Below are 13004 nucleotides of genomic sequence, written 5' to 3' on the forward strand. Positions count from 1 at the left end.
TATAGGAGTTTATTTCACACTCACTACGACTCAAAATATGTGGTCAATATTCTTACGTTAATTGATCAAGAGTTACATTTGTGGTATGTTTCAAACATCCTTCACAATTTGGAGGGGAGATTCCCGAGGAATACAGTTGTCTTCGAGCATTTTCTTATCACGTTTCGAGGTTTCAATAGCTGGGTATAAATACAAGGTTGAGCAGTTGTAAATTCTTCAATCTACAATTGTGTGCATGAACTCTCATGCTTAAAGGTCGGAGAAGAAAAAAACTTTGCATCATGCCTACTTTGCTGCTCAGTGTGACACTTTTATTCTCGATTCAGTTGTTATCTTCAGTTTTTGGATTTGAGAAATGTAAGAGGGAAGCCATTCTCTGTTATATTGTGATAGCCACTGTATTGTTTCTTTTACTTGGTTTCATATCATTTGTTTTTTCCCTATTTTAAACTCTTTACTTGATAATCTAATAGAAGATCAAACTATTTTCTTGTCATCTTTAAAAGATAAGAACTGTGCTGAGCTTTACAACTCTGATCAAAGAATCAGCGGTGTTTATACAATCTATCCTGATGATAAACTTCCCTTTGATGTATATTGTGACCAGACAACAGCTGGTGGAGGATGGACAGTGATCCAAAAGAGACTGAAAGTTTCCGATGATTTTAACCGCACCTGGGATGACTACAAACATGGCTTCGGTAATTTCCTCGTTGGCGAATATTGGCTTGGATTGGAAAAGATCCGCCGCTTGACCGAAAATAAGACAGAAAACAGGCTTCGAGTGGTTCTTGGGGTAAAGGCTACGAAGCGACTAGTTCCTAAAAAAACTTTTTACGCTGAATATGCGTCGCTTAAAATTGGAGACGAGGAAGCGAAGTACAAGCTGAATCTTGGAAATATTATCAGTAAGCCCAAGACAATCAACGTTAATAGAAGCTAAACTTTTATCATGATTATACGTAACTAGTTTTATAGGTCTCTATCCACATCTCGACTCATTCAGTCTCTTTCAATCCTGTTATTTACTTGCAATTCACGTTTGCCAAACGACTCTGTTCACAGTGTGTCTAATCTAAGTCATGCAAAGGCCTCTCACACTGATAAAGTGGCTCGCCTCTTTGTGACTCAGTGGCAGTGTTTCAAGACCACTCTACATCAAGTTCCAAATTTGTTTTGTTTTTTTTTTTCAACCTTAAGGTGGTCGAGATGATAACATATTTATCCTATCTTTCCGCTCCTCCACAGGGTAGTATCTTACGGGCTTAAATTGATATCAATGCTTATTTTCTCTATTTCCCCTTCTTTTTAGACATGACTGTTGGTAACGATTCTCTCAGTCGTCATAATGGCTTCAAGTTTGGTACCTTTGATAAACATCACGCTGGTCCTAAATGTGCGTCAAAAAGTGGAGGAGGCTGGTGGTACGATGAGACATGTGCTGGGCTCTCAAATCTCAACGCTGGATCGGAAAAGATCTCTTGGGCAAGGCTAGATCGTAAACTTGCTGCTGGCAGTGCTCCCAAGACAACTGAAATGAAAATCAGACCTATGAACTTTTCTTCAAATTTACTTACTCATTAGTTTGTTTAAAAATGTGATTGAAGGGCCGGTGAGTATGGTACAATAAGCGTAGTAAAGTAAAGCATTCATATAACCATTTGATGATGTACAACCAAGCATTAAAATGCTTGTTTCAAATGCTTGATTGTTTGAAATGAAGTAGAAATGCATTTATAAAAACGATGATATGTAAGAGGCAAATAAGTTTATACAGTCGTGCTGTGTTTTGTTTGTATACAAATATTAAAGCTTTTATTTTTATGCAAATTTGCTGCAAATTTGTGTCTTTCGTTGCCACTATTTAATTAAAGATAAAATTCAGTAGAAGATGGTGAACTATCTAACTTGTAAGTTAGAATAACGAACACCAGCTTTGAAGCTATTGAGATGTAAAGAAGTAAATTTTCAAATGTAATAGAACGGCTTTTTAAAAATATTGGCGATGGTGAGGAGACTTACTTAATTATTCATCTTTCAGAAATAAAGATTTAATTGCTTAAACCAGGAGCAAAACTATTGGAATCTTTGTTTACTTCAATTCCTCAGTGGAATGTTAGTCTCCTTTATCTGATTAACATTTATGAGAAAAACTTATATATCCAAAAGCTTAGATCAAAAATTTTAACCTTGTGGTGATTGCCGGTAAAATTGTGCCCCATTGTGAACAAAGATGTGCTCAGCTGAGCTCGAAACTTGGTCCGGTCCTTGGTAAATTCTCTATTAAAGACTTCGTTGGATCGCCTGACCTTGAAATCAATTAACAATTTGCGTTATTGGTCCAGTTAGACAGAATCAATAAGGTGTGGCAAAATCGATTCTAAATATAGCCCTTGGAAAAAAACGAAAATATTCCTAGCCAATCTATCACTGTTTTGTGGCCATTAGGACACTTATCTTTTTATTGAACGTGTTTTTCTATTAATAGTTCTTTTATAAGGCCAAGGCTACAGCAAGAGTTCTCAGCAAGTCAAATCACAGTGCAACCATAATTGGAGGATGCAAACAAAGTTTGGTTATTCTTTGGTCGATGATCACTTTGTCATTCCCGACTGACGTTCATTAAATCATTTCTTAAGAAGATCTAATAGCTGTGCAGCTTTAGGTAAATTAGATGCACAAAACAGCTAACAGATGGTCCGTGTGTTTAGATTGCTTTTTTTGTTTTTGTTTTTGTTTTTTTATGAAATCAAGTTCAAACGTCTTTTGTAGTCCCTTGCCATTCGGAACTTCCTAGTAATTTTTCTGTTCGCCTAAATGGTTTAAAAACGAACAGTATGAATTAATAGATACAGAGAAGAAGGGATATAGATGTTTATGCTTAATGGTTGGCCGTTTCAATACATCCTTTTCAAATGTGTTTCTGCTCTGTGAACGCAACTTTTGGGAGGTCAAACTTGTAAGGTCGCTTGATTTGCAGGGTTTGATGTCTGATTATCTATTTACGTTATGCAGCAGCTCCCTGACTTAAAGCCAAGGTTTTTCTATATGGAGTAACCATATTTTTTTTTAATGTTTTTTAAAAATAACTTCCCATTGCCATTAATTATAGTTAGGTTACCTCGACTTCATTCTAAATGATTTATGATGGTTTCCGGTGTTGCGGTGTTGACTCTTTTTTTTTCTTTTTGGATGCGGTACTTCGGTGAACAACAGCTTGTATTGCGGTGTGGCGGTGATCTCAAACCTTACGGTGTACGATGTTTGTAATTTCAAACCGACGGTGTCCGGTGAAATAAACCATTTCCGGTGTTGCAGTTTATTCTTTAACTCTTTTAGAAACTAGATTTTGACAACATGTGCTGATTGACCACAGGCCGTTTTCGTTTATTTTTTACTTGACCTCTGGACCTATACCACACACACTGTCGGCCAACCAAAGACCAACGCGTGATAAAAATGAGTGAGACTCGTCAAGATAACTGCATAATCGAATGCCTTGTTTTTTTACTTCGAGGAGGGAAAAGATGGTGAGAACTACCGTGAGAAGTGTTAATTTAGATGCTGGGTTCAGAGAAACGAAAAGAGCCTTTCAAAAGCTAAAGGAAAGCATTACGTAGGTTTTTTAAACATGTTAGCATTCTAATACCCTCATAACTTGAATAAGTAATCACCTTTGAGATTTCTTCAATTAACAGAGGAAGTTGAACGCGATGGACGTGCGCACACGGGACAACCACAAAAAATATTTTACAATAAAATATTTTCCATCTTTTGCGAGTCAGAACAATAAACTCACGATTCATTGAAAAATGCGACCTTTCTATGCTATTTACTTTTTGCCTTAAAGTTTAGGGGTGATTAAGTATTATCGAATGAGTTGATAACGCTTTGACGAAGGGCTAACGCTCGAAACGTCAACTTTGGAACTCTTAACGGTGGCCAGTTTACGTTATTAACTCAGTTGATGATACTTTATTACCCAGTTATACTCTCCAACCGACGCATGCACTACAGTTTCTTTAGAAACGTACCCCCTTTAATTATTTTGAGTGAATTGATTAAATGCTCTGTTTGCTATTGCATGGCAAACCGAAGTTATCATGTGCAATTAAAGCGGAGTGAAGTAGACGTAATACTTAAGACTTAAGAAAGGAGTGTTATGTTCCCTGGGGATTCCCGCTAGGTCAATGATTGAGGTTGTACGATTTCAATGGGCAACGGAAACCTCAACCTCTCCTTAAAGGAGTAAAATGTGTCATCAAAAGCACGCAACATTTATATTAACCGGATAACGAATTAAAAAGACAAAGGTTTAGAGAGCTGCCCTATTTGGATCCTTTTAATTTTTTTCATTTTTGCAGAACAATGTAAACTCACTGTAAATAACGAGCAAACCGCTAATTATAATGGTAACGGAATTCCGATCTTGCTCTTAGGTTAATTAATGGTGTGTGTCGCCAGTCATGAAAGTGTAATGTCAAGTGAATATGTATCCTTGAGTGTTAACATTAAGATAATTTGCATGGAATGATCAGAAATCAATTTCTAATCGATGTCAGTCTTAACAAGCTGCTTAATGATAGCTCCGAGTTTTTAACGGTTTGAATTTCATAGAAAGACTTACTTATGAACGTTTTGAATTAAGCAGTGTAACTACTAGTTTCATGCACCTTACTTTTCTAAATTCTTGCATCGCCTATTTTAAAAACTACGTCAACCTTTCAGTTTACCTGTGTTTATTCTAATGAGAGACTCAACTGTGTAATTTTGTTGAAGCTGCTTTCAGTAAGGCGGAAACATTCCATGAAAACGTTCTGGCTACGAGTACTTCCAAATTCTTATATGGATATATACATATAAAAAAATTCAAGAGCTGTGGCTACATGGTTTGTTAGAGTCACGCTGACTCTTACGTTGATGTCCCCCAAAGATGATGACTGCACATCTTTTGAAGATGGCAATTCACCTGAGAGCTTACAGTAAAATGACTCACGCTTTCATTTTGCAATTGTGAGTGAGATTCGCAGTAAATTAAGATCCTAACATTGAATCGCCTGTGGTCTTTTCAAAAACAAAAACAAAAAATGGCCAAAATACAACAGTTCTATAAACTGTTATCTGTTTTATGCAATCATAGCCTGATTTTGATAGAATATTTGATGCCTTAATGAACTCATACCGTTTATGTGATTAAATCAATCTTTAAATTCACCTGTATTTATCATATCCAGAAAAAAGACTGTGTAAGTTAGTTTCCGCCGCATCCACTGACGTGGTTTCCATGAACATTTTCTGACCTGAGGCACTTATTGTTCAAATTCTTAATTTGTTTTATCGCAGGCGTTCCAGGCTCGCGATTCGAGAAAAAGCAAACGATGAATTTATGAAAGCGTCATACGTTGTGAAACTCGGTGTTACTAGAGGAATCATTTAGGAAGGAACAGCACGGGGAACTTCCGTTCGTCCTATGTAAGGTAATCCGGATTCCGGAATCCAGGAAATTTTTGCTCGTGGAAATCGGAATACTGGGCGTTGAAATCTAGAATCCAGCTTTTGGAATCCAGGATCCCGCGTTTCCTTTTTTTCGAAACGTGAGCTTGTGACGCACTTGGTTTTATAAAAGAAAATATTTTTGTAAGAACGGTTGCTGCGGGGGCTGCTTGATTTCCGTAAACTCGTAAGAATGCGCCAGAAACATAACGACGGGACACGTAGAGATTTCAATTCACCTAGGGAATTTTAGCGTTATTTCTTAGACTTATGCGATCACCTATGAATGAAATTGATAGAAATTTTTCCTCGTGACCTTTTTGATGAGACCGTCAACATATATCAATTCTTTAAACTGTATTACTGTTTAAAACAGTCACCGTCTGATTTTGACGGAACAATTAATTCCATTCAAGGAGTGACGAGGTTTCGCTTTAGAATTTGGCTTGCTAATCAGTTTTTCTTAGAGGAGCTTATTTCACTTAACAAGAATTTCTTTGGTTTTGATGTTTGAACAAGCAAAGGAGACATCTTCAAATAAGAACAAATTAGCAGTCTTCACACTTCCTACCACTTAAATATTTTGTCGATATTCTTATGTTAATTGATTATGAGTTACATTTGTGGTATGTCTCAAACATCCTTCACAATTAGGAGGGGAGATTCCCGGGGAATACAATTGTCTTCGAGCATTTTCTCATTACGTTCAGAGTTTTCAATAGTTGGGTATAAATACAAGGTTGAGCAGTTGTAAATTGTTCAGTCTACAATTGTGTGCATGAAATCTCATGCTTTAAGGTCGGAGAAGAAAAATATTTGCATCATGCCCACTTTGCTGCTAAGTGTGACACTTTTGTTCGCGATTCAGTTGTTATCTTCAGTTGTTGGATTTGAGAAATGTAAGTGGGAATTCGCTCTCTTTTATATTGTGATAGCCACTGTATTGTTTCTTTAACTTGGTTCTATATCATTTGTTTTTTTTCCCTATTTTAAACTCTTTAATTGATACTCTAATAGAAGACCAAACTATTTTCTTGACATCTTTAAAAGCTAAGAACTGTGCTGAGCTTTACAACTCTGATCAAAGAATCAGCGGTGTTTATACAATCTACCCTGATGACAAAGCTCCCTTTGATGTATATTGCGACCAGTCGACAGCTGGTGGAGGATGGACAGTGATCCAAAAGAGACTGAATGGCTCCGTTGATTTTAACCGCACCTGGGATGACTACAAGCATGGCTTCGGTAATTTCCTCGTTGGTGAATATTGGCTTGGATTGGAGAAGATCCGCCGCTTGACTGAGAATAAGACAGAAAACAGGCTTCGAATAGTTCTTGGGGTAAACGATAAGAAGCTACTGGTTTCTAGAAACACTTTGTACGCTGAATATGCGTGGCTTAAAATTGGAGACGAGGAAGCGAAATACAAGCTGAACCTTGGAAATCTTACAAGTAAGCCCAAGGCACTGAATCAACGTTAACAGCAGCTTCACTTTTATCATGATTATACGTAACTGGCTTTATAGGTCTCTATCCACATTTCGACCCATTCAGTCTCTTCCAATCCTGTTATTTATTTGCAATTCACGTTTGCCAAACGACTCTGTTCACAGCGTGTCTAGTCTAAGTCATGTAAAGGCCTCTCACACTGATAGAGCGGCTCGCCTCTTTGTGACTCAATGGAAGTGTTTCAAGACCACACTAGGTCAAGTTCCGTATTTGTTTCGTTTTGCTTTTTTTTTTTTTTTTTTTTTTCAACCTTAAGGTGGTCGTGATGATAACATATTTTTCCAATCTTTTCGCTCCTCTACAGAGTAGTATCTTACGGGCTTATATTGATATAAATGCATATTTTCTCCATTTCCCTATCTTTTAAGACATGACTGTTAGTCAAGATTCTCTCAGTCATCATAATGGCCTCAAGTTTGGTACCTTTGATAAACATCACGCTGGTCCTCCATGTGCGTCAAAAAGTGGAGGAGGCTGGTGGTACGATGGGAAATGCGCTGGGAGGTCAAATCTCAACGCTGTTTATAATGATGATGGATCGGCAAAGATCTCTTGGGCAAGGCTAGTTCCCGACAGTGCTGTTGACAGTGCTCCCAAGACAACTGAAATGAAGATCAGACCTATGAACTTTTCTTCAAATTCACTTACTCATTAGTTTGTTTAAAAAATGTGATTGCAGGGCCGGTGAGTATGGTACAATACGTGGAGTAAATTAAAGCATTCATAGAACCATTTGGTGATGTACAACCAAGCATTAAAATGCTTGTTTTAAATGCTTGATTGCTTGAAATGAAGTAGAAATACACTTTATAAAAACAATGATATGTTAGAGGCAAATAAGTTTATACAGTCGTGATGTGTTTTGATTGTATAACAATATTAAAGCTTTTACTTTTATGCAAATGTGCTGTAAATTTTGTATCCTTCGTTGCCACTATTTAAGTAGAGATGAATTTCAACAGAAGATGGTGAACTATTTGCTGTTTTAAGTTAGAATAACGCGACATGTTCATCTTTCAGAAATAAATATTAAATTGCTCAAACCAAGAGCGAAACTATCAAAAACTTTGTTTACTTCAATTTCTTAGTAGAATACTGGTCTCCTTAATCTGTTTAACATTTATTAGAGAAACTGATATATCCAAAGGTTGGATAACAAATTTTAACGTTGTTGTGATTACTGGTAAAATTTTGCCCCGTTGTGACAAGGATGTGCTCAGGTAAGCTTGAAACTATGAAAGACTACGCTTGATCGCTTGACCTTGAAATCAATTGACAATTTGCGAAATTGCTCCAGTTAGACAGAATCGACGAGGTGTGACAAAATCGGCTCTAAATATAGCCCATGGAAAAAAACCAAAATATTCTCAGCCAATCTATCCCTGTTTTGTGGCCTTTAGGATACTTATTTTTTTATTAAGCGTGTTTTTCTAATTCTTTCACAAGGCCAAGGCTACAGCAAGAGTTCTCATCAAGTCAAATCATTATGCATCCATACTTTAAGGGTCCAAACAAAGTTTGATTATTCTTTTGGTCGATAATCACTTTGTCAGATAAATCCCCGCAACAGCATGCTATCAGATGTTAGACAGCTGTCAGATTTGAGGAACAATTTTTGTTCTGAACTTCGTTGAATGAAAAAGTTTCTGTAAAAAGTTTCACAATGTTGATTTCGATATCTTGCTGAGACAGAAAGATAGGTTCAGGTCACGGCAGGGGCTAAATGACAATACCTAGCGCAAGGGTCTGTTAGTTTCTCTTTAGTATCAGAGAAGACTAAGTCCCCGACATGATTAAACTTTTGAATTTATATTCAAGTATGATGGAGTTCGTGCGAACTTACTTAGTGCGTAACGGATTTGACACTTTTCCGTCACAAGTAAATGATATATGTCCGAGTCAGTTGAGATTTACGTGACAACGGATGGAGCAACCATACTTTTTTTCATTTCTTTTAAAAATGTTCTTCCCAGTGGCATTAATTATAATTAGGTTAAGTCGACTTCATTCAAGAGGATTTTTGGGGGTTTGCGGTGTTGTGATGTTGACTCCGTTTTTTTGATGCGGTATCGCGGTGAAGAAAAACTCGTATTGCGGTGTGGCGGTGATCTCAAACCTTACGGTGTACGATGTTTGTAATTTCAAACCGACGGTTTTCGGTTAAATAAATTATTTCCGGTGTTGCAGTGTATTCTTTTTTCAGTTTATTCTAGATTTTGACGACATGTGCTGATTGACCACAGGCCGTATTCGTTTATATTTTACTTGACCTCTGGACCTATACCACACATACTGTCGGCCAGCCAAAGACCAGTGCGTGGTAAAAATGAGTGAGACTCGTCAGGATAACTGCATGATCAAATGCCTTGTTTTTTACTTCGAGGAGGGAAAAGGTGGTGAGAACTACTGTGAGACGTGTTAATTTAGATGCCGGGTTCAGAGAAACGAAAAAAACCCTTTAAAAAAGCTAAAAGAAGGCATTTGGTAGGTTTTTTTTAAATACGTTAGCATTCTTATACCCTAATCCCTAATAACTTGAATAAGTCATCACTTTCTAGAGTCAGTCTACACAGAGTCAAAATATCGAGGAACATACGACGGAAAAAAAAAAGCCATGGGAAATTTGTACGCTGAATATGCGTGGAGGGGGTGATAAAGAAGATTTGTCACACTCTTCTTTCACTCTTTAGCACCGGCGTGCTCTTGTGATGATATTTGGAGAGAGAGAGAAAACATCCGTTGACAAAGTAGTAATTTACCAATTGATCTAAATACGAATACAACCGGGCTTCCACTCAAATTGTTCCGGTTTGTTTGGGACTAATAATCACTATCGGTAGGGAGGGAGAGGGGGCTTGGTTTTACATACATTAGTTTCTCGGGCTCGTACGCCATAGCCTACGGCTGAAATTCGGTGAAGATAAAAGGACAACACGTCTGTGGACAAACTATGAGACTGTCTATGCCGCGTTATTGACCGAGAATTGTTGGCAGAGGTGGAATCCGATCTCTCAAACCTCCAAAGACTCTAAAACGCTCGATGAGTTTTGATCCTAAGAAAAGAAAGCATGGTTTGGAAATTGCAACTATTGTTCATGTTTGTGTCGAAGCTTGGGCAGTTAAAATTTTCAAGCAAACCAAATGGAGCCCGGACAGCCTATAACTGTCTTAATCTTTAACAGTCAAAAAGTTGACAATCCCCGTTATGTCGTTGTTAGTGAATGTTCCGACATCAGAGAAACAGCAAAAAGACCAGCTTTGGCTGAGAATGTCAAGTTACAATTGAATAGGTAAGTTTTTTTGACCGTTTTACTGTTTACCTCATTTGAAAGTATGATTGACCTGTTTTTACGCCAATATTTTGTTGTTTTTATTATTAAAAACAGACAAGCAAAGAAAGATGGTAGAGCAGAACGCTGTTATTGAAACGGACCATCAGCTTGAATTAGAATTCCCATCCATTCTAAACGGCAATGATAAAATTCAACGCGAGTTATTTATTTATTTTGCTTTGAATGTTAATTGAATACTTTTTACAACAGTCACCTCGAGAAAGACAGACGGCGATACCTAAGAACTAAATAGGAAAAACGCAAATAGGATAGAGGAGTGAATATGTAGAGAGCTATTCAAAGAGGTTTTTAAACACTCTTCATCCCAAAAGTTGCAAAACACTATCTCAAGACCCATGTTGGTTTTTTTCCTTCCAATTATAGCTATTGTCTACCCTATAAGAACTGTTTTTTCCAAAACTAGTCCCACAACTGTTATCACGGAAAACTCCTCTAACAAGACTTTGACACCAACGCGACCCACACCAACAAAAGTATCACAGTCGGAACCAGAGGATCCCTCAGAGGAAGAGAAGAAGAGCTTGAATGAAGGTGATTGTATAGATATTTAAGTCTATAGATGCATATCGAATAGAAAAGTTATCGTCGTGAATCTTCTTGAAATTGTAATTCGTAGCCCATGACGTATTCTTGGGTCTTGCCATTTTGACATTACAACCAAAATTCAGCTCTCGACAGTTACGTTGCACACAGATCTATGCAAAGACGTGCGTGAAAGAAGTGATGCAATGTCTGGTCGAGGTAAAGGACCGTAAAAAAGAGTGAGGAAAGTTGTACAGTGGCCAAGAAAAATATTGTGTGGTACTTGTAAACAAAATATCCAGATGAGATACGACAGCGATCCGAAAGGACGCATCGCCTATTTTGACGTAAGTCGATATTTACTTTACGATTGCTGAAAAGTGATTCGAAATCCATGGTAGCACCACACAGCATATTTTTAGTTGGGAATCCAGAGTTCAAGATTTTGGAATTTTGATTCCGGGGGCGTTTCAAGATTGGATTCTTGCCATCGAATCTATGGTCATTGTTTTGACTGTCTCTGTTTGTAGTACTAATTAAATGGTAGCGTACAAGGAAGCTATAATAAACGACAGTTAGAAAAGGAATTTGTGTAGCATTTATGATTCCATCTAAAGGACCCTAAAGCCAAATAAAAAGTTTAGTACAAAAATATGTAAGAACTGATGAAACCAAGGGGTGTTTTTAGAAGAAAAATCAGATAGAAATATTAGAGATGGTAAGTTATGAGCTCGGTAAAGAATTAAGAAAGATATTTTTTCGTCTTGTGAAGAGCGTGGGACGAAGAGAAAAAAAATTCTGAGTCCCCAGGAGGAGTTGGGGACTCTGAATTTTTTCTTTGTCCCACGCTCGTGACGAGAAGAAAAAACATCTTTCTTAAGAAGTCAGATGTTTCAAAGCCCCTTGTTCAATTGAGAACAATACATGCAGTAGTTCAAGAAATCTACGTTTATTTGTAACGTTTCGATCTAACGTCTTTTTTATTTTTTGTTGCCATAGATCATTACTCCAGATGTAGCTCTAAAACATCACCGTGCGTCAAAAAAAAAAAACATGTTTGGAGTGAAGCGAACGTGTGAAGCCGAGAAAGTAGAAACTAACAAAAGGTCAAGGGTAGACGAAGTGGACTCGGACGTTGACCTTGTTTCATTAGTATCTGAACTACATAATTACAGTATCCGCAGTGCATCATCCAATCAAGTTGCAATACCTTTATTTCGAACTAATCTTAGGAGATTTTGCCCCAGCATTATTGGAAGTTTCTTTTGGAACGATATTCTGCAATCCATTAGAGACAAACCATCTAAAAAAATGTTTACAAAAGCACTTTTGCGCTGGTACCTTGCTCAATACTAATGAAACATTATCTCTTTTATAATTTTCTGAGCTATTTTGTCATTTTTCCTTTACTTTTTTATTAAAATCTCAAGTCCTTTGTTATACATAATTTTAAGGGGCACAATATTAGTTTTCTAGATGTGCTCCTCTCCTCTCCTTCAACATACAATGTAATTCAAAAACGCCTTTGAGACGCACATTTTTGTCGGTTTTACCAGATTCTCCACATGTTGGTAAAAGTATGAAAGCAGCATTCTCCAACTGGTGGCTGAAATATAATGGCGAACGTATCAACTTGGCTTTGATACGGACTTTGAGAAATCGCTCGAACAAAGAAACGAAAGCCACTTTAAGAAAGCTTACCCCAAAAAACGATCATGTTAAGAACAAAGATAGACAAGATCCATCTTCCGTTCTCACCCTTTGCAACACTAAGTTAACCACTGAGTTGAAAGACGCTGGTAACGTTAGTCATAAAATCATCCCAGAACTAGACAGATATTCTCCTGACACCCAGTTTGGTATGTTTCCGTCGCCAATAAGCATCGCTACTACGTCTTGCGGATGGATAGAATTTCTATCCTATGATGTGAAGAGTTTCTTGTCTACACTCTACAAAGCTCGCTGTCCTGTTGACAAAATTTCAGCAATCAGACAAAATCCCCAAGCAAGGGATATCCACTGTGCCTATGGGATGATCTTCCAAACTTCTGACGGTGATAAAAATTTTGTAACAACGAATTTTTTGTTTTCGTAATAGCGTTCGCACTTGAGACGTGCGAATTATTT

At 37.3% G+C, this 13004-nt stretch overlaps 1 protein-coding gene across 3 annotated transcripts; it reads left to right on the plus strand.

The window, feature by feature from the left end:
• The first annotated feature begins 240 nt into the window (after nt 1-240).
• On the plus strand, nt 241-7701 carry LOC131792290 (angiopoietin-related protein 7-like). Of its 3 annotated transcripts, none has more exons than XM_066172071.1 (3): nt 241-357; nt 6544-6945; nt 7371-7701. In XM_066172071.1, exons 1-3 carry the CDS (start codon nt 246-248, stop codon nt 7655-7657), a joined length of 801 nt encoding a protein of 266 aa, XP_066028168.1. In that variant the 5' UTR covers nt 241-245; the 3' UTR covers nt 7658-7701. The 3 variants fall into 3 exon arrangements, 2 of the variants coding, with proteins under 2 accessions (XP_066028168.1, XP_058965651.2); XM_059109668.2 differs by lacking the exon at nt 241-357 and adding an exon at nt 6279-6392; XR_010718737.1 differs by lacking the exons at nt 6544-6945; nt 7371-7701 and adding an exon at nt 507-900 and having other exon boundaries at nt 266-357.
• Nucleotides 7702-13004: the final 5303 nt, after the last annotated feature.

This window comes from Pocillopora verrucosa, chromosome 1 (genome assembly GCF_036669915.1).
Source record: "Pocillopora verrucosa isolate sample1 chromosome 1, ASM3666991v2, whole genome shotgun sequence".
Classification (NCBI taxonomy): domain Eukaryota; kingdom Metazoa; phylum Cnidaria; class Anthozoa; order Scleractinia; family Pocilloporidae; genus Pocillopora; species Pocillopora verrucosa.